A 21,103-nucleotide genomic window follows, 5' to 3' on the forward strand; every position below is an offset into this window, starting at 1 on the left:
TTCTCCCTGTCTTCCCTGGCCATGCCCTCTTTTTCAGTGTTCCTGTGCTATCTCCAGAAGCTCATAGAACATTCAGGTACAAAATACATGCAGTGAAATCATCTCTTTGCCTTCCCCTGTCATTTTGGTGATGAGTTTGTGGTTCTCATGGGAGTTAGCAGCACACTCAGGACTCTGAACAAAGTCTTCAGATTCTTTTTTAGTCTTCAGCTTCTCTATGACAAGTTTGAGCTTTACCTGAGCCCTGAGCTCCCAGAAAACAGGGATGGCTAAGAAATGGCCCCATCCTTTGTGTTCTGGGAAATGAATTACCACAAAGAATCTTCTTCCCTTGATTTGTTCAGACAAGCCAGACACTCGTTTTCATGACTCTAGTAAGATGTTGCTCCCTTGTGGACCAGTGACAAGTGAATTAAAAAAAAAAACAAAACGTTAAGTACTAGGTATAGTACAATGCAATCTAGTTAGGAGACTGAGATCTGAAAATCTTGGTTTGGAGTCAGCCTAGGCAGACAAATCCTTGAGACTCTATAATCTCCAATGAAACAAAAAAATCTAGAACTGGCAATATGGTTCAAGTGATATTCAGCTTTGTATAAAAAAAATCTCTGGGGGAGGTAGGGGAAAAAAAGGAGGGGTAACAATGCTTGATAGGAAACTCATGTAACTGTTACCTCTCTGTATAGTATCTTTACAATAAAATACATATATAAAAAAACAATGTGTAGAACAAGGAAAAAAATCTCTGTACCAGGCCCTGAGTTCATGCCCCAGTACCAGCAAAAAAAAAAGTATTTTAAAATTAATTAACATGTTTGTGTTATTTTCACACTTAAATGTAATGGGCTTTGGTCATATTCATCACCTTTATTACTTTGCCTTTTCCTACTGGATTCAATCCCCAGCAATACATACAAACACACAAACACACACTGTTGAGTCATAAAGGACTGTAAAAGTTAGATTACTTTAGCTGTACAAATTACTTGTGTATCTGAGTGTACTAATACTGGGACTAAACTCAAGGGACTTGGTACTATTTTGCTCAAGTCTAATTCTCTGTCACTGGAGTCACACCCCTGCTTTCTTCCTATTTTTTGTTGATTAATTGAAGATAAGGCTCAGAATTGTCTGCCCAGGCTGGCTTCAAAACTTAAGTCTCAGATCTAAGCTTTCTGAAGAGCCTGGATTATAGACCTAAGTCACCAGTGCCTTAGCCAGCTTAGTTCTGATGAAATTTACTAATGTGAAACCTACTGTTTGGATGTTGTCAAGAGCTCCAAACTTCAGAGATATTCATTCATCTCTTTATCCGAAGCTCTAAACTAGTAGTTAGTAATTTTTTCCTTGTGTTGTATGTCAAACTAATTTGTCCTTTGTAATAGGCCTATATGGGTGCTGGTGGCTTATAGTTATGATCCTAGTTACTCAGAAGGCTGAGATCTGAGGCTCATGGTTCAAAGCCAGCTCATGTAGGAAAGTCCATAAGACTTACATTCAATTAACCACTAAAAAGAAGTGGAACTATGGCTCAAGTGATATATTGCTAGTCTTGAGCAAAAACTTAGAAACAGTACCTAGTCATAAATTCAAGTCCTAGTATTGGTGCACATGTGCACACACACACAAATCTCCCAAGCATACAGTTGAACTCATAACACATCTCTGCCTTTTCCAAAAGATTTTATCCAGTAGACTGGGATTTGTTGTTCTTGTCAGGATACATTATATCAGCTGTCTCATTTCTCAATTAATTACTAACAATGCTAGAACTGGTTTTAGGCTATAAAGATTTGGAGATTTTAAGAGGAACTGATTCATACCCTAAAACTTTCATAAACAGAACATAGAGTAATTCTGATCAAGAACTCAGGAACTGATATGTTGAATTAAAGCCCCTTTGCATGACTAAATAAAAAGTATCCCCCCTCCCACCACCAAGGTTACTTTTGAGTGATGTGAACCCCTTGCACACTCTGATTCCTGACACATTGCTAGGACTTATCCTGAATTTTTCCCCATGTCTTTCCCAGCTACTGTTGCTGATCCTGAGAAGCCCCAAGAGAGAGAGAGAAAAAACCTCTCCACTGTTATTCCACCAGAGGAAAGGGGAACATTTTTTTTGTTTCTGTTTTATATCAACCAATCCATACTATCAATCTCTGGTCTCATTTTTACCATTTCCCTATAAAACCTTATCAATGACAACAGAAAGGCAACACCTGTCTTTTTAAATTTCTCTTTTTCTTTTCTACCAAAATCTAATAATCACCATAATAGTAAGACTAGAGAATGATCATTTGCTTTGTAGAGGATCGAGAGGGCTCATCTATGCAGGAGATAAGGAGTCAGAATTACCCCTACTCCTCTCTCATGACTACTGAGGTCAACTTTCTGTGAAGTCACTCAGTTGTGACCTCAGCAATCTCAAAATGATTCCACCCTCCCTCTTACTCCCCCTAAGTATCAGCTTAAATACATTGACATATATGAATGGGAGAATAAAGAATTTGCCTGCTATTAGAAATTTACACATTATAAAATATAGTCTTTAAGGAAAATTAGAGATTGAAATAACAAGACATATGGAAAAGGGCCTACTGGGTGGGATCAAGAATAAATGATTTGCCTTCCTCTCATCATTTCTCAGACCTGTTCTAATTTCCCATCTGATTTCTACTCATTTCTCTCATGAGGCTTAGGAACTTTTCTTCTACCTCAGGGAGTAATAAAAGTGTGGATTGGAGGCAATGATGAGAAAGAAGAAAAACTATTTCAGGGGAATCTGAAAATCCTTTGCTTCGGGGAACAATCTTGAAATAATGGGGATCTGAAAGTACTTATTTAAACAGAGAAATCTTCTATATGAAAGTAGTTCACACCATGAATGGACAGTGCAGGGAAAATTGAGGAATGAAATCGAAAAACCTTAAGTAGGACCAGACACTTACAGGCCTTGAATGGAAAGTGAAAGAATTCTAGATTCATCCTAAGGATAAAGATAAAGCAGTGTTAGAGACTCAAAGCTTCTCTTCAGATGTCTACCCTAATTATAAAAGGTTAAAAACTGTGTAATAAATATAAACATCAACAGAATGTGCAAAAGCAATATTCACAAGACAAGTTGGAAATCTATACAACTTGGGAGGCGGTTGGAGGGAGAGGAAGTGGGAGAAAAATGAGGGAAAGGGTAACAGGTTTGACAAGAAATGTACTTATTACCTTATGAATGTAACTGTGTACATCACCTTGACTATTAAAAAAAATACAAGTATCTTCCTGATATACTAAAGAAAGCATGACCAAAATGGATTGAAGCAAAAAGTGGTGATCTCATTCACCTTTTGGTCATTAAAAAAAATTTCATAGAGATGGTGGTAGCATAGTGTAGATAGCAAATCTTTACTGGGTAAGTTGAGTGAATGATGACATCAGCTTTTCAATTGTCTCTGTAAAATAGGGTGCCTGCCTGGTAACTCTCTAATTTAGCTGCAAGCTTGCATGGGGACGTGGTCAAAACCAAGCAAGGAATGAACTTAGACAAATTCATGAAAGACTGGTATTTTTATTGAGATGCAGAATGAAGGTGTGGTTGACTGCAGGAGAGGGATTGTGAAGAAAGAGAGGGGTTCAGTTGGCAGCGATGGTCTGCTGAATCCAGTCCAGGTAGTTGCACACCTTGGCGTAAACCCCAGGTTTTCCTTTGAGAGCACAGCCGTGGCCCCAGGAGACGATACCCTGGAGCTGTCCATTGCATACCACAGGGCCACCAGAGTCATACTACACAGGAAGGAAAAGACAACCAGAGCTCTTTATGTTCAGGAGGGAAATGAGATTTAAGGTGGTTCCCTACATCTTTTGGTCATCTCTACAGGCTACAGATGCTCCTCGAAACACTTCTTCTATCTTCAAATCCAACCTTCCATCTCCTTCTTCTAGGTCTATCATTCCTTCTTTTTGTCTTTCCTCGTTCTATTATGAGCCAACAATACATGATAATTTTGAGATTTAATGTGATCCTACTAGCTCTCCACCTTCCTGGGGGATCCATTCCACAAGAATTCCCAACCTAACACCATTCATGGCTCTTTACCCTTAGCTCTAATCATCATATGGAAAACTTATTATTTATCTCAAAACATTGCCCTGCCACTCAGACTGAGGTCCAGGGAAAGATGGACAACCTTGGGTATTTCAAAAATGAGAACTAGCATGGATAAGGAGATTTGATGATGATTGATGAAACTCACCTGGCAAGAGTCCTTTCCTCCTTCCAGGAATCCCAGACAGAACATGTTGTTGGTGATCTGGCCTGGGTAGGCCTTGTGGCAAACGGTGTCAGACAGGACAGGAGCATCCAGACATTGCAGGAGTGAAGGCAAGTTGACTATTGAACACAAGTGTCAAAATGAAAGAGCATGATTTCCCCTCCTTCACTAGACATCTATTTTTTCTTTCCAATTGCCAGTGATTTTTAATTTGGCAGATTCTTCGTTGACCAAAGAGTTCTTCAAATAGTACTACTCAACTTTGTGCTAGTTGATCACTGGTTTCAGTTTTCCCAGTTATAATGCCCCAATATATTTTATTCTCAACCAAGTAGTTATCTAATATATGTATATATGTATGTATGTGTGTATGTATGTATGTATGTATATATATATATATATGTATCTATCTACTCAGCTAGCTAGCTGTCTGTCTGTCTGTCTACCTACCTACTATCATCTATCATCTGTCTCAGAGATCAGTGAAACTCTTAGCTTCCCTTTTATTTATTTTCTCTATTCCTAGTTTTCTGTCCACTTATAATACACTTCAGTTAAATGCCTTATATTTTTATGGCAGTTAATTTTTGCTGTGTCTCCTACATGGCCTCAGCAAAGGAACCTTGCTTGTTTCAGTTAACAGCCGACCCTAGGCATCGCTTTCACTCCCAGCATTCTCCCACTTGATACTTTCTGACACTTACAGCCATTGCTCACAGTGTTGCCACAGCCAGACACAAGGCACTGAGTACCAGCAGATGGACAGGATGTTGGCAGAGAGACAGTGGACACACGAGAATTGATGGTGGCGGGTGACTTCAGTTTAATCAGCATGATGTCGTTGTCGATGGTGTCTTCCTTGTACTCAGGGTGTGGGATGATCTTGGCTGCATCAATGAATTGTGCATCACCCTCAATGGCATGAATGTTATGTTCTCCCAAATGTACCTGGAGTCGGCTGAATTTAAAGATTAAAAGTTGTCTAATGGATCTGTTTCCCTTCTTCAATCCCCAATCATCAATGTGAACAAAATACACAGTCATTCAGTCACACAGGTAATTATGCATTTCTGGGAAGTAGTATGCACTGTCAGGCACAATGCAGGTTAGAGAATTACTCTGGTAAGTGTCATTGTTAGTCAAGATTCATATCCCACCCTTTACCGTTCCAAAGCTAGGAATGGGAAAATAACTACTGTATAAAACAACTGTGGATAGATAAATAGGGAACTGGTGATCCATCAGTACTTGATTTTTTTTTTTGGCTGAGGTCACTCAGTCTTAGGTAGATGACTCAGGAATCAAAACAGTGTGTGTGTGTATACACACAGGCACATATATACATGTATGTGCATATATGTGTATATATACATGCATATATATGTGTATACATCTGTATATACACATCTGTATATGCATATATATGCATATACAGATGTGTATATATACATACATATATATGCACACATATGTATCAGGTATCTATATCAGGACCAATAATGTTTGTGTTTCATGTATTTCATACATCATGCATTTTACCATCTCCATAGGCCATTGTCTTGGATGAGATATGACTATTAACCTGGCTTAGCTTCTTAATTATACCCAGGGATCTTTCATCATCCAATTTTGTGCTTTATGTCTTTAGCACTAGTTTCAGCTCTTAAGAATCTGAATGCTTCATCCATCATCCATAACTCAACATTTTCTCCAAATGCTCCCCAGAGGACAAATTGGTCTTAGAGCATAGCAATAGGAATATCCGTTACTCACTGTTCATAGCAGTGGGCTGCAGACAAGACCCACTGGCCACCGATGAGAGAGCCCCCACATATGTGGCCGTCAGCGCTCAGGGACACCTGGGAGGGGAGGGAATTCTTCGCACAGGTGTAGCCCCTACTATCCTGTCATCTTCCTCAGTATGGAGAGCAACTGTCAGAGAAAAGTTGGGAGCTCTCCTTTAAACAGATCCATCATGGTCTCTTCATATACTATGATGTTTTTGCAGGGCAAAAGACATGATAATATTTATTTCTTTCACATGATCAGGAAAATGTTGGTTTTAAAAACAATTAAAAATAATCATTTATCATACCATTCCTTGAATGTATTCCCTTCCTATTTCACTATAAATAAAGATACATTTATAAAATGTACTGTTTATATTTACTATTTATGTATCATTTTACATACAACACCAACTCACACACACAAACTTTAAAAGATCAGAAATTATTTAGAGAATAAATATATTTCACTACCCCTCCTCGAACTCTGTTTGAGAGCCAGGCAAATATGTAGAAGTTTTACACTAATCTTGGTGATGTGTGTTGGTGCCAGCTGATGGTGTGTTGATTTGCAATCAACACAAAATGGAGGCTTATATTCTGGGCCATACAAACTGGTAGCTTTGAATCTTTATTTCTTGATTTTCCATCTTTGGCACTAATGTTTCATTAAATTATTTGACTAGTCATTTTAAGACTTCTCTCCTCCAAATTCCCCTTGTTCATCCCAGTTACCTTGCCACTATGTATCAATGAATTCCCTATTTGAGGTATGGCCCACATACCTGACGATCTTTCTTACAACTCCCAAAGGCTTCAACTATAGTATAGGAGTCCAACTTTCCCAGCAGCTTTAAATGATGTTAGGAAAAAAGGTTTTCATCATGTATACTGATCAGTTGACTTTGTATTTGTTCAGCGTAGGAAAAATATTAAATTTTAGTAGCAAAACTTTAGAAGTCTTAAAAATATTTGTCATTTCTCTTTTACTCACAATAGTCACATGTACCTTCATACCAGAGAGATTTCACTGGCAAAGTTGTCTTAAAACACAACCCAAACCTAGTGTGGTGAGACAGGACTGTAATTAATCCAAGCTACTGGGAAGTAGGGGTAGGAGGATTGAAAGCGTGGAGCCAGTCCAGGTAAAGTTGGCAACATTCTATCTCTAAAACAAAATGCAAACAACAGGTCTGAAAGCTTAATTTAAGTAGTAGAGTACCTGCCTATTTAGTAGGAAGACCTTAAGTCAATTTCCCATAGAATTCAGGAATGAAATGCTTCTAATTTTTTGGAACCTCTAGCCCAAATAAAAAGCCTGTGACTACTCAAGAGACAAAGGTTTTAATAATCAAAACCTACAGAGTACTTTTTATTATTAACTCCACGTTTTTATAGAGGTCAAAAGCAAGCATTCTGAGATGTAGACTATACTTTCCCTTCCCTTCCTAACTTACAGAATAACCCTGAAAGTTCAGGACAAGTTCTGTTGCTTTATACCCTCTACTCTGAATCATTTCTGGTGATCATGAACTTCCTCATACAAAACAAACTTATTCCGCTTTGAGGTTTTAAGCTTCTTGCCTGTGGGCCTATAATCAATAACCACTGCTATTTTCTTCAAGTGCAAAGCCAACTCTTACATCCAATTCAGACATCTACTGACACATTCCTTAGAGAGACTCACCAGCAGCTCCCAGGAAAATAAGGAAAATGAAGGTCTTCATGGTTTCGCAGAGAACCCAAACTGGGTAATGGGTTGAAGGTTTTCCTCCACATCTATTTATACTTCAGCTTTGTCACTGAAACTCATGCCAGACAGGTGATTTCATCAGAATCTCAGAAATCTAAATTTAGATTTCAGATCTGTGACAGATGGAAAACTCTTCAGAACAGAATTTAAATATCCATGTCTTCCCACCTTTCCTGAAGGTTATGGGAATGGAAGTAATAAACCCACCTGATAGACATTGCTCTTAATGAAAGGAAAATAAGCTAAAATGAGGTCACAGGACAGAGCTGAATGTTTCCATATTCCCAGACAAAAATCTTACCTTCTTGATTGTCTCAGAAGTGAACTTTTATTCTAAGGATTGTCCTGATTCTAAAACCCTTGTGTTTTATACACATCAACGGTCTCACTATTATAAACACTTTGTCTTAGATCAGTTTTGGTTATGTAAATTAACTTTATTATTAATTGGAACAACTAATTAACCTGATAAAAATATTTTTCTAATTTGAAATTAGATTGGGAGGGGAAGTGATAATAATGATAATATTTATATAAGTGATAAACAATGATAACAACTCACTGTTATCTAGACCTTATCATATGTCTTAGGTCTTTATTATACTTACATTTGGTTCCACTCTCCATGTGTTCAGTTACCCACAGTTCTTTGTGAAATAAAGTTAGGTAGTGGAAAATTCTAGAAACAACTAATCTGTAAGTTTAAAATAACTAATGCCAGGTGTAGTGGTACTTGTTTGTAATTCCTATTCGTAGGATGCTAAAGCAAGAAAATTTCCACTTTCAGCCCAGCCTGGTCTACTTAGGAAGTTCAAGGCAATAAGTCAAGACTCTTCCACAAATAAAATGAACAAATAAACAACAAAATGGCAAATAGCAAACCTAATTATTGTGCCACATTGCAATATTTGGTATTCTATTGTTGTTGTTAAACTGTTAATACGGCTAATTTATAAATTAAAGGCACCAAAAGTATGAGAAGTAAACCATGAAACTGTACAAAAATCACGTGGAATAATCAAGATTCCCACATAGGAAATGTGGCTTCAGAGTCTGAGCTCTTACCAAGGTAATATGACATTCTTGACCATTGGCAATGCAACTGAACTAACATTGTGCTTGCTGTGGAAGCGATTTACTGCGCATCAACTAACTGCACGTTCATTACAAATGTTGGAAGTTTGAGTGAGGCACTTTGCTGCTTGGCCTACCTCCCTCGGGGCCTTTGCATAATGGACATACGCAGTAAATAATACTGATTTCCCTGGGACTGCGGATCAAATCATGGTAAGTAGGATGTTTTAATAATAATATAGCATCTCCTGGAGTATATGAGAAAATGTGGCAACCAGCAGACTGGCTTTGACACTGTAAAAGAGCAACTTGGGCACAAAATGAGAATCTAGACCTCTTTAAGGTTACGATTATAAACTACCTTAGGAAGTATACTCATGTAGACCTGACTCTTATCAAAGTAAAATAATTCTGAGAACCTACTTTATTATTTGGCCAGTTCCTGATGTATGGCAAAGGCTTCAGAAGCTTTCTTTGGGTTGCAGGAGTCCTTCTAGACAATTAGTACAGACTACCTTCCATGTTTTCAGTACTGGGACCAGACAGAGGAGAGGAAGCAAAAACAGGGAAAACACAAGGCTCAGTCACAAGCACAACTGTGGCAGCCATTTGAGCTATCTCAGCGTCTATTAATCCCCAGCTTGAATCTTCTCAGATGACAGCCAGAAAGGATAACGTCCACAATTGCCAGGATGCAGGATATCGGAGCTGGGAACGTACTCAAGCACAATAGCTGCCAGTGGCACTATGTCCTATCCCTGAACCAAAAAGGATAGGGATGTAGGTCTAAAAGCCTGTGCCAAGCCATGAAGAGCGGTTAATTGACGTGTCTGTCTGAAACTCCTCAGGGCTCCGTGACAAAACGTATAGAACACAATTCAACAAGGAACTTCAAAGTTAATGGCTCTATAGATAAAACGGACTCACTAGTCATGAATAGAATATTTCATCCACTAGCCATGGAATACTTTCTTCTAAGCAACCCCTGGGAATGTCTCCAGGATAGATCACATTTTAGCACATAAAGCAAGTCTTAACATGTAGAAGAAAGTTGAAATGACAACCTGTTTTTTTTTTTTTTTTAATCAGACCACAACAGAACAAAACTAAATACTGAATAATTTCCTTTGGAATTGTCAGTTTGTCACTGGAGAAATAAATAATGGAGCAGAGGAATGAAAAATAAATTCCTAGAATGAAATGAAAATGAAAACACAATTTATCAGAAATTTTGGAACCAAAAAGGGCGGTATCAAGAGAAGTGTGTAGATTAAAAGACAAAGCAGAACTTATTTTAAAAAAATTAATCACCTTGATTTTATTTTGTATTATTGTATCTAAATGTTTAAGACAATCGGAATGCTTGATAAACTGTATAGTTGTCTGTTTTACATAGAAATAACTTTGGAATTTCTACAGAAATTCAAATCATCCAATACTACTATTAATAGTAATAATAATTAATAATAATGCTTCTTAGGGCCAATTTATAAAGTGTCTTATGGAGATGCATTCTAAAAAGCATGAAATTTTAAGAAGCCATCATTCCCATGCATGCTAACATAGTTGATCTGCATAATTGGCTATACACAGACATTTTCTTTTTTTATTGTATAAAGTGGTTTTATTTTTTTATTGTGAAAAAACTGTACAGAAGGGTTACAATTACATGGGCAAGATAATGAGTACATTTCTTATCAAGCATTGTAGCCTCCTCCTTTGTTTCCCCTTCCCATCCCTTCCAAGCCTCCCTGCCCCATACACAGACATTTTCTTAAGGTTATTTTTCTGATGGAAATAATTTTACAAACAATTGATTTCTCCTTGAATTTTCTTTAGTGAAAATTGGTATTCTGATAATGCCTATGAATCTTGGTTCTGCCTAGTAAACATTAGGCCTGGAATTCAAACCCAAGCATGGCCAAATGGCTAGTTATTCTTTAAATAACAGACATATATCAAGAGACACCACTGACGTGTTGCTACTGGACGGCAGCAAGCACAAATGACCTGTTGGACCTGTTGCCTTTCATCACTGGGAGCTGCTCTGATTTCCAGTCTTGCATGTACCTCAGTTCCCTTGTCAGGTCTGAAATACAACTTTTCTTGATGAGCAGTGGTGCTGATAGTAAGCATGGTTTGAAATTGGTCACACAGGGTGCACAAAGAATGTTAGTGTGGAATGCTAAACTCATTTGAGTTAGAGGTATTGCCACACAGAAGAGCTGGAATAGAACGAATGCAGAGGGTATGTAGCGATGTCTCCAATGGGAACCGGCTTGCTTCTCATAACTCAGCTCATCCCAACCTTACCTGAAAATGTACTGACTGACGCGGCTGGAAGGACATGAGACAGTCAGCTACAGCTACAAGACATTCAAAAGGAACCCTTAATATATAAAAGCCCAAGCCGTCCCTGCTCCCCGCTCCCTGGCCCTCTGCAGCCATGATTGAAGCCTGTTCTGGTCTGTTGAGGCCTCTGCCTTCTTTCTCTTGTCTCCTGCGTTTGATCTTTCCTAACACTCATCACTCAGTTTCCTAACACTAAGAAGCATAGCAAGGCAAGACCTTGAAAAATTCTAGAAACCTGTTATTGACATGGAGTGTTTTGTTATTGAGCCTCAGAAGAGTTTCAGATGAAGTGAAGAATACCATGAGGACACACATTCCATCACAAGTTTGTCATAGCTCATTTATGAACTATGAATGACTTCTCAGAATTTGATTCTCACTGTCTCCCATTTAGTGTCAGAATGTACTCTGAGTTATGAAGATATGATCTGCCATAAAATAATTCACCGACTGTGCAATGTAACATTTTTAAAAAAATATCTGATGCTAAGAAATTACCAAATACTATTTAATGACATTCTAAGGGGTCTTTCTAAATGTCTCCATAAAATGACTCAGTTCTCTATCCACATTCTCACTTAGCAGCAGATTTCAAGGGCAAGATCATGGAGCTGTGGCTCAAGTGATAGATTTGCCAGCCTTGAGCCAAGAAAGCTAAGGGAAGGCCCCCAGGCCCTGAGTTCAAGCCTCAGTTCTGGCACACATACATACACACAAAAGTTTAATAAAACTACTACCAAGCATGCATACTCTCTATTTAAAAGGTGAACCTTTGCATAAGCAGCTAAATGTGGATATTCCTTATATATAACTGTAAAAGGTGCAACTCAAAAGTTGGTAGTCAACTCAAAGACTCTAGCTCTAAATCATTTCTTACCACACTTAAAACCCAGAAGTGAAAACCTTGTCTGTATGTAATAGTCCTGATCTCATAGCTTTATTGTAAGAGAAATTCCTTAGAAATTGTCATTATCACCCCTAATCCTTTTGCCTGTCTGACACTTTCTATCCTTTGGCTGCAGAGAAATCCCATTGGATTGTTAAAATGTTAATCACCATTTCTTTAGTGGTACTTGGGTTGAACCATAAGCTTCAAATACATCGGGCAAGCCTTCTACCACTTAAGTAACATCCCCATTCCCTTCACTTTGTATTTTGAGACAGGTCCATTCCCAGAGAGGGTCTTGAGATCAAATCCTCAGCAACCAAACTATGACCAGGCTGAGAATGCTGATACATGTCTCTAATCACAGCAAATAGGAGGGAGAAGCAGGAAGATTGAAAGTCCAGACCAGCCTGGACTACATAGCATTCCCTATCTCAACAATGAATGAAACCAAAATAAAAACCCAAAGCAGAACCCCCAGAACTTTAATCAAGTATGTATGTTGGCAGTCTTATAAAAATGTATCTATTATATGATCTAATTATATTTGAGTGGAATATTAAGCCTTTCAAACTGTCTCCATAGAAAGTTCAATTCTTGAGCTCACTTTTTCAATTATGAGTAAGTTTTATCAACCAATCCCAAGCAATCACCAGACCTGGGCAGTTATGGAACCGAACAAAATGCTTTTATTTAGATGTTGACTTCATGAATAGAGCAGTTTAATTGACTACAGGGGACAGACCACGGGGAGAGGGAGGTGCTCAGTTGGCAGCGATGGTCTGCTGAATCCAGTTCACGTAGTTGCACACCTTGGTGTAGACCCCGGGTTTTCCCTTCAGAGCACAGCCATAGCCCCAGGAGACAACACCCTGGAGCTGTCCATTGCAGACCACGGGGCCACCAGAGTCACCCTGAACAAGATGGAAAAGATAGTGAGAGCACTGGTTTATGTCTGGATACTAGAACGGAAGCCAAAGTGTTCCTCCATTAACCTAGGACCAATTGTAAAGAACCATCTATATGCCTATATGATTCCATCATTCCAACTCCTGACTCTGTCCCTGTTTTTCTTCCTCTTCCTTCATAGGCTGACTTGACCAAGAAGAGGTAAAGCCCTGCTATAGTTAAAGATATCCCAATACCTCTATCTCTTTCCCAAAAGTTCCATTAAATAATATTATTCCTGAGATGGGCACTTAGGGGTAATGTTTGCAGGCCATCTTCCATTGTTTCTCCCTTAATTCCAACAGCATTATCATAGAGACAATTTATAATTTATAGCAAGCCTCAACTTACAGTCCCAGAGACTATTTTATAGTCTTTTCTGTTTCAAAGCAGAAACAGGATGGAGAAGGGCAAAGACACTCACCTGGCAGGAATCCTTCCCACCTTCGAGGAAGCCCAGACAGAACATGTTGCTGCTGATCTGGCCTGGGTAGGCACTTTTGCAGGAGGAGTCAGACAGGACAGGTGCTTTCAGACACTGCAGAAGTGAGGGATATTTGGCTGGTATGCACAAGAATGAAAATGGAAGGTTAGCCACAGTGTTCTGGAAACTTCTTTCACACTCTACCTCCTTTCTTTAATAAAATGTCTTTCCGTCCACTGTGCTAATGACCTCTGATTTTGAAGACATTTTGTGGTTGCTGTTTTTTTTTGTTCAGGAAGGTTTTCCAAATACTTCTGCTCTATTGTTCTTTCTTTGACATTAGCATCAGCACCCATAGATCCCAAATCAGAGACTTTATGTGCATTAGGAAGCTCTGAATGCCATAAACTCTGTGCTGTTACATCTGCTGTTTCTAGTTCTCAGCATATCACTAATTGCATTTCAGCTGTATCCCATCTACCCTTCCTATTTCTTCCTATTTCTTGTCTCTTGCCTGGCCTCAGCAAAGTGAACTTTCTCAGTTTAATTAGTGTAAGTCTAAGATTACTGAGGACCAAAATAATTCTTGAACCAACCTTGCCCTGTGGGATGATTTAGACTACCTGATTTTGACTAACTCTCATCTCCAGTACTCTTACACTCTCTAGTTGGTTTTCAGGTCATACTTACTGCCGCTGCTCAGGGTGTTGCCCCAGCCAGACACGAGGCACTGTGTACCAGCAGATGGACAGGATCTTGGCAGAGAGACAGTGCCTACTCGAGAGTTAAGAGTGGCAGCTGAGCTCAGTTTAATCAGCATGATGTCATTATCATTGTTAGATGACTTGTATTTGGGGTGCTTGATGATTTTGACTGCATTGATGAATTGTTCATCGCCCTCAACGACGTCGATGTTATGTTCTCCCAGTCGTACCTGGATCTTGCTGGAATTTAAAAATTAAAAGTTTCTCATATATTTGATTTGATCTCCTTTCTCTCTCCCCTCTCACCCCCGCAAGCTCCCAATGGTAACCATAAACACTTTATGGTGCAGTTCAAGGTAGCATTGTATACTACCACCTGTGGTGCTCACTAGAGAACTTGTTAAGTAAGTATTCCTAGTGAACATAGTGTTAGAATTCCAAGGGCTAGAAATGGGAACCAAAGGACCCCTACAAAAGAATTGTGAGTGAAGAGGGGATGGGTGGAGGCTGAACATATCTCCTCTGGCTGAGATCCCTGAGTTTCATAGGAAAATGAGGCAGATGCCAGAAACAGCAGAAAATGTTTGCTTAATTCACGTGTTAGTGGAAATCAAATGTGTTTCATTGTCTCCCTATCTCCTTTCCCTGTGGTTCAGCTCTGACTATTGGGGTTGTATAATGATCCATGTTCTCATGCTATTTCTAGGGACACTTGATTAGCAAAGCTTTGTCCTTCATGTCCTTTGTATCATTACTTATGGAGATGTTAGTGAGCTCCATTTAAATGAATCTCAGAACAACATACACTCGTTAAAGGAATAATAATCAGGCTCTTAGATGCTGAAGGCTTTACCCATTACTTAACTCTATAGTTTGTCCTGATCTTTCTTTGGTGAGGAGATAGCTCTTAGACTCTGGGAATGTGAAAGCTGGTAACTTACGATTTGTAGCAGTGGGCTGCAGACACCACCCACTGATTGTTGATGAGGGAGCCTCCACAGGTGTGGTAGCCAATATTCAGAGACACCTGGTATGGGACGGAATTCTTCGAACAGGTATAGCCCCCGACAATCTTGTCGTCATCATCATCAACAGGGAGGGCCACTGTCAGAGAAAACATGGGGACTCTCTGTATGAGTTCTTTTGGTGCCACTGTGGCAAAATACCTGACAGAAACAACCAAGGGAGGAAGGATGTAATTGGGTGCGCAGTTTCAGAGGTTCTGGTACATCAAGCATGGAGAGTGTGACAGCGCTGAGCTGTTCAACACATGGCAGCCAGGAAGCAGAGAGGGACAGGAAGAAGCCAGAGATGACATACACCAAAGAACCTTCTTCTGCCAGTGAGCTACTCCCTCTAGTTTAGGAGGCTCTGCCTCCTAAAGTTTCCAGAACCTTCCAAAATAGCGCCACTGGCTGCAGACCTAGGCTAGAACACATGATCCTGTTGAGGGTATTTCACATTCAAACTATCGCATTCTCTTAAAATGGATCCATCATTCAATTTCTATTCGTGAAGGTTTCGCAGAATCATGAGAAAAGCGCTAACAACACTCTGTTGTTTCACATAATTAGGAAATGGTAGTTTTAAGGTTGTTTTTTCTAAATCTCATTATTTTATACTTTCAAAAATCTATCCTTTTTATATCACTGTTCATAACATCTAACAATTTCATTTGATAATTTGAATTTGAATAACATATTGTATTCTTACAAAGGTAACACACACACACACACACACACACATTTCCCTAAACCAAAAAGCAAAAAGATCAGAGATTCTTTTCACAATTATTATGTGGCTGCTACAACCTGAGGATCTAAAGAATTTATTTTACATGGGACACCGTTCTGTGGTCATGAACGTATGGAGAGAACTTTGCTGTGACTGCACTGTCCTGTGTCTGTGAATGAAACAGTGATATGGCATAACCAGATCTTAAAGTACCAAAACAGAAAACCTTCCCAGCCTCCTCCTGAGAATATTCTAGCTCAGAAGGAAGCTAGAGGTCTTTACTTGTTTTCCTCAAGTTCTTCTTTGATTCTAGCCTGAAATTTGCATTAAATCATTTTACAGAATATTAAAATATTCATCTTCTGTTTGCCATGTACCAATAATATTTCCAATATTTATTAATGTATTCAGCAAGTAGTACCCACCGATATCAATATTTTTTATGAAGTCTGATATTATATTTTATGAGGCTCATTTTTTCAATATTGCAACGTAATTTTAACAAAGATATTTCCAGGCTTGTAGACAGATAGACAAGAGATATCAAATTTATATTGGCTAGATTTGTGAAACATTCAGATTACGTTTTAGTCATCTAAAACTTGGCAGCCTCAAATAGAAATAGCCATTTTAAAAAATAGTTTAAGAATGGAATGTTGTGCGAGTGTATACCATGAAGATTTTATTAGTAAAGAGATTATAACGCAACTGGAGCAGTGAGGTACACCTATAATTCCAGCACATTGGAAGCTGAAGCAGGAGGATCATGAGTTTATGCTAAATGGCAAGGTTCAGGTCACCCTTAGCAATATAAGAAAACCCTATTGCAAAACAGATATATATATATATATATATATATATATATAATTTATTATACATGATGTAATTACATATTGTACATAATTATGTATAATAAATAGATTCCTGTTTTGTATTTTACATTTCCTTGGCTAAGTAACCAGCCCTTAGAGTTCAGGAGATTCAGAGGTTGATGATGTTCTTCTTTAAAGTATATAGATCACCTTCAATTAGTAACTCCAAATTCTAGAACGGTCAAGAGCAATGTTTCTTCTTCTTTCTTTTTCTGTATTTAAAAAAAAAATAGACTCTTCTATTTCTCTCCAAATTTATAAACTTTACCTGGAAGTTCAGGGAAACTCCTTCTTCCTTGTGCCCTGTACTCTGAGTTGCTCCTCAGCATTACAATTGTCCTTTGACAAAGGAGATTTAGCTTTCTGTATACAACCTCATTATGCACTGTCATGGAAACTTCTTTGGTTGATGGTCCTGGGGTTTGAACTCAGGACCTTGTGTTTGCTAAGCAGGTACTCTACCACTTTATCCATTCCTCAAACCTATTTGAACATTTTAAGCTACTTATGTACAAAGCCTGTATTCAACCATCATTGTTTTATCCAGAGCACAATGCACAAACTTACTTATAAACTTGATATTTATTTATTAGAGACACTCACCAGCAAACCCCAGGAAAGCAAGGAAGATGAAGGTCTTCATGGTTGCTCAGTGGATCTGGACTGTGCAATAGAATGAAGGCTTTCTTCCACAGCTATTTATACACCAGATTTATCACTGACACCCATGGCTATAGGTGCCAGAATGGTGATATCACTGGAAACTATGATGGATGGAAGATAAGTCAGAATCAAAGTTCAGTATCAGCAGTTTTTTAGACAGTTATGGGAATCGAAGGAACAAAGACATCTGGTGATTGCTATTACCCATAGTAGGAAATTGTGTTGGATTGAAGGTACAGGTTCCCAGATTCCCAGACAAACTGCGGAGGCACTGCATCGCCTCAATGGTGAATTCATTCCTGAGGATCTTCCTAAACCTGGAATCTTTGGAGATTAAGATATTGTCCTATTCACAATTAAATACTTCGCTTTAGGGAAGCACTGATCTTCTTCCATGTTGCTATTATCAGTAGAAATGACTTATTTCCTGAGGAAAGTAAAATTATAATAGTGGGAAATGATAAATGAAAAGGTGAATGTAAAACAAGACAATAACTTGCGTTTGTCTAGAGCTTATTATATGTCAGGGGTACATATATTGAAGTTTCCCTTATCTGTGTTTTGCCTTCCATAGTTTCTTAAGAGAAACTATTCATTGTTGCCTCAAGTCAACAATGAACCAAAAATAAAAAATGAAACTTTCTAATAATAAACAACTCCCAACTTTTGAATAACTCTCATTAGGTATATTTTTGTGTTTGTTCTTTATTATTATTATTATTCATTTCTTACTATGCTTTATTTGTAAACAAAATTTTATCCTAAGTATATGTCTATGAAAATTAAATGTTTTACATGCATAGGCATATAATCATATATTTACATATATGTAGTTATATACTATGAATATGCATATACATTTGTATGTGTATATTTACATATATGTATATAATGTGTATGCATACATATGATTTAATTGGTTTTTTTTATCTTGGAATATATTTCCATGTCTGTGGATAAGGATCTGGGTTAGCCTGGTCCATAATCAGATGAATGACTGCTATATACCACCCCATCCAGGGTTTTCTGTTGAGATGGACTTTCATGGTTTATTTAATTTTTTGGTCTGGAACTGTGATTTTCCTGATCTTAGCTTATCATGTAGCTTCAAAAATGGAACTTTACTTAATAATACAGGTGAACAAAATTGTGTCATTTTCTGGAAAACAAATGGAATTGTAGATCCATTTGTTGGATGAAAGAAGACAGCCCTATAGAATCAAGTAACACATTTCTCTCATTTGTTGAGTAGATAAAGAAATCATTTTTCTTTTTCCATTTGTTTATCCCTGGCAATCGCTGATTTTGATTCTGGTGCCTTGAGTCTTATATATACATTTATCTGATTTGGGGAAGGGAAGGGAAATAACAAAATGCTGAAACAAGGATACAGGATGACCCATGGCAACAACGATACTTGCAACACCCTATGTCAGAAATAAATTTTACAACTTTAGGGGCGGGGATGGGGAGAGGGAAGGGATAGTGGGAGAAAAACAAAGGATTGGTAACAATGCTAGACAAGAAATGTACTCATTACTCATGTAACTATAACCCCTCTGTACAGCATCTTTACAATAAAGAAGTTAAAAAAATGAAAGTCACGAAAATGAAAGGAGATGGCAAGAGATGGAAGGGGAAGAAGGGAGAGGAAGGATAAGAAAGTAAGAGAGGGGTTGATTTAAACTATATGATGCTGTGAATACATAGGAAGATGTCAATATCCATATATGTCAATATCTGTCCTTAGTCATATTAGTGCATTTTCTTGCATGTCCACCTCTGACCTTGTTTCTCTGTGTGAGGGGGTCCCATTCCTCAGCTTAGCTCTGGGAAATTCTCATATGCCTTTATTTTAGAAGGATTGTTTGGTATTCTATTCTCATCCTAATTTTGGACGCATGATAGCCCAAGATATGTGTTTATATATTTAATTAGTCTGTATTTGCTATCGTTCTTTCCCATGCACGTGGCTTAGTAGCCTTGGGAGACTATTTGATCTTGTGTCTTAATTGAAGTCTGATTGGGCTTCAGCAAATATGTTAACATTTGTATTGGCAGGAACAAGAGTTACGATCTTCTGAAAGCAAGTTCATATTCTTTTCCTCTATGGACTGTGTTTGTCCTTAGTTTTCCAGCCATTTTCCTCGCCAGTGTAGTACTAGTCCCCGAGGTCACACTGACGTTGCACCACTCCAGTAGACTGGAAAAATTCTAAATAAAACTTCTTTGCGAAAATAAAAATGTAACAAAACATTTAACATGTGGTATAAGCAATCAAGGCAGCCATGTCCAAAGAGAATGAAGTACATAGTAAGTGCTTCTGAAACAAGCTTAATGTTGACCTGAGAGTCTATCCTACACTGAACTTACTGATCTCTCTCTAATAAGAAAATCGCTGCTAGTGCTAGAAAGTCTCTTTTTAGGAGAAATGAGCCCTGGCACAGACCTACATTTTCTTAAGTACATTGTTCAAGGATGGCACTGGATTGGATATTTCTCTTATTTTTATTATATTCTCTTCAAGTAGTTGTATGAAGAAGGAATTGCTATTTAACAAAGTGGTTTGTGAATATAATGCTCTTGATCAGTTCATGCCTTTCAACATTCTCATCTATTGCTCACTTTTCTTAACTTTGTAAGATATGCATTGGATTCTTCTGTACTCTTAGTTTGGGGATTTCTACTCTTGCCATATGTGATTCTCTCCATTAAATTGTTGGCAAGTGAATGGTATCCACAAAGGACCAGATTGCGAATGTTTCAGAAGCACGTGCAGTATAGTCTTCATCATAACTACTCTGTTGATGCACATAAATGCAGTTGTAGACAATAGGCAAATAACGGAGTATGGGCTGCATTTTAATTAAACCTTATTAAACTAGACTGGGGGTATGGCTCACTGGTACAGTTCTCATATGTGAGTTTTGAGGTTTGATTCTTCACACTGACAAAAAAACATAAACATAAAACAAGTTGCATAGCAGTTATTTCCCTCAGGTCCTAGTTTATCGAGTCTTCCCTGTAGGAAGAAATCATTTTAATGTCCTATATCAAGACTTAAATTTGAGTGGTATCTTGATTCCAGTGACCTGAAATAAAATGAATAGTCTTAGGAGAAATATCTTACTCTTTGCACTGAATAATGTTTAGGAGAATGAAAGAAAGCGAATGAAAGTAAACATTGACAAGGCCAGTGCAGAAGCGAGTTTGAAAGAAATAGAATGCAGGGTTTGCAATGCAGTCTGACATTCAGGAACCAGACCACAACTTATAAAGCATTTCAGTGAGTTGACTTGAGAGCCTTTGTTCCTCAGACCTACCTCTTCTGATGACTGACCAAGGCAGGCAGCAGAACCTACCCACCGACTCAGCTATATCAGGACTGGAAAGGAAATTACTGAAGCCTGGATTTCCTGCTTCTGCTTATAGCTAGTTTCAGGAACTGACGCATTTCATGATTCATGGTTAAGATACTGCTTTTAGTATGTTTCTTTGTTCCTTTTGTCTTGTATGTAAGTTCATCTGTCTGAGGGAGGGTAGGGGAACGCAGGAATGGAGGAACAACCGGTGAACCCATGCAGCAGTGACGTTCACTAGGCACTATGTTGAAAACGAACGATACAGCTTGGGGGGTG

The 21,103-nt window shown here is 38.2% G+C and overlaps 2 protein-coding genes across 4 annotated transcripts in view; both read right to left on the minus strand.

Annotated features, from left to right (window-relative positions):
• Positions 1 to 3,572: 3,572 nt before the first annotated feature.
• The window catches only part of LOC122105767 (cationic trypsin-3), a 229,544-nt gene continuing 212,013 nt past the window's right edge, over positions 3,573 to 21,103 (minus strand). The window contains exons 1-6 of one of the 3 annotated variants that reach the window (XM_042677064.1): positions 17,406 to 17,513; positions 15,138 to 15,300; positions 14,183 to 14,436; positions 13,493 to 13,629; positions 12,872 to 13,034; positions 3,573 to 3,605 (exon numbers count right to left, since the gene is read on the minus strand). In XM_042677064.1, the coding sequence (XP_042532998.1) occupies positions 12,885 to 13,034; positions 13,493 to 13,629; positions 14,183 to 14,436; positions 15,138 to 15,300; positions 17,406 to 17,445 (744 nt within the window). In that variant the 5' untranslated portion in view covers positions 17,446 to 17,513 and the 3' untranslated portion in view covers positions 3,573 to 3,605; positions 12,872 to 12,884. Of the gene's footprint in view, positions 3,606 to 12,786; positions 13,035 to 13,492; positions 13,630 to 14,182; positions 14,437 to 15,137; positions 15,301 to 17,405; positions 17,514 to 21,103 lie in introns of those variants that run through there. The other 2 variants (XM_042677063.1, XM_042677066.1) reach the window with 2 other exon arrangements.
• On the minus strand, positions 3,614 to 7,782 carry LOC122105780 (cationic trypsin-3-like). The gene is given in 6 exon segments (XM_042677075.1): positions 3,614 to 3,780; positions 4,251 to 4,387; positions 4,973 to 5,226; positions 6,042 to 6,165; positions 6,168 to 6,200; positions 7,743 to 7,782. Coding segments are annotated over 6 exon segments (738 nt in total). The 3' UTR covers positions 3,614 to 3,630.

The sequence above is a fragment of the Dipodomys spectabilis genome, unplaced genomic scaffold (assembly GCF_019054845.1).
Source record: "Dipodomys spectabilis isolate Male_0828 unplaced genomic scaffold, ASM1905484v1 ptg000034l, whole genome shotgun sequence".
Classification (NCBI taxonomy): Eukaryota; Metazoa; Chordata; class Mammalia; order Rodentia; family Heteromyidae; genus Dipodomys; species Dipodomys spectabilis.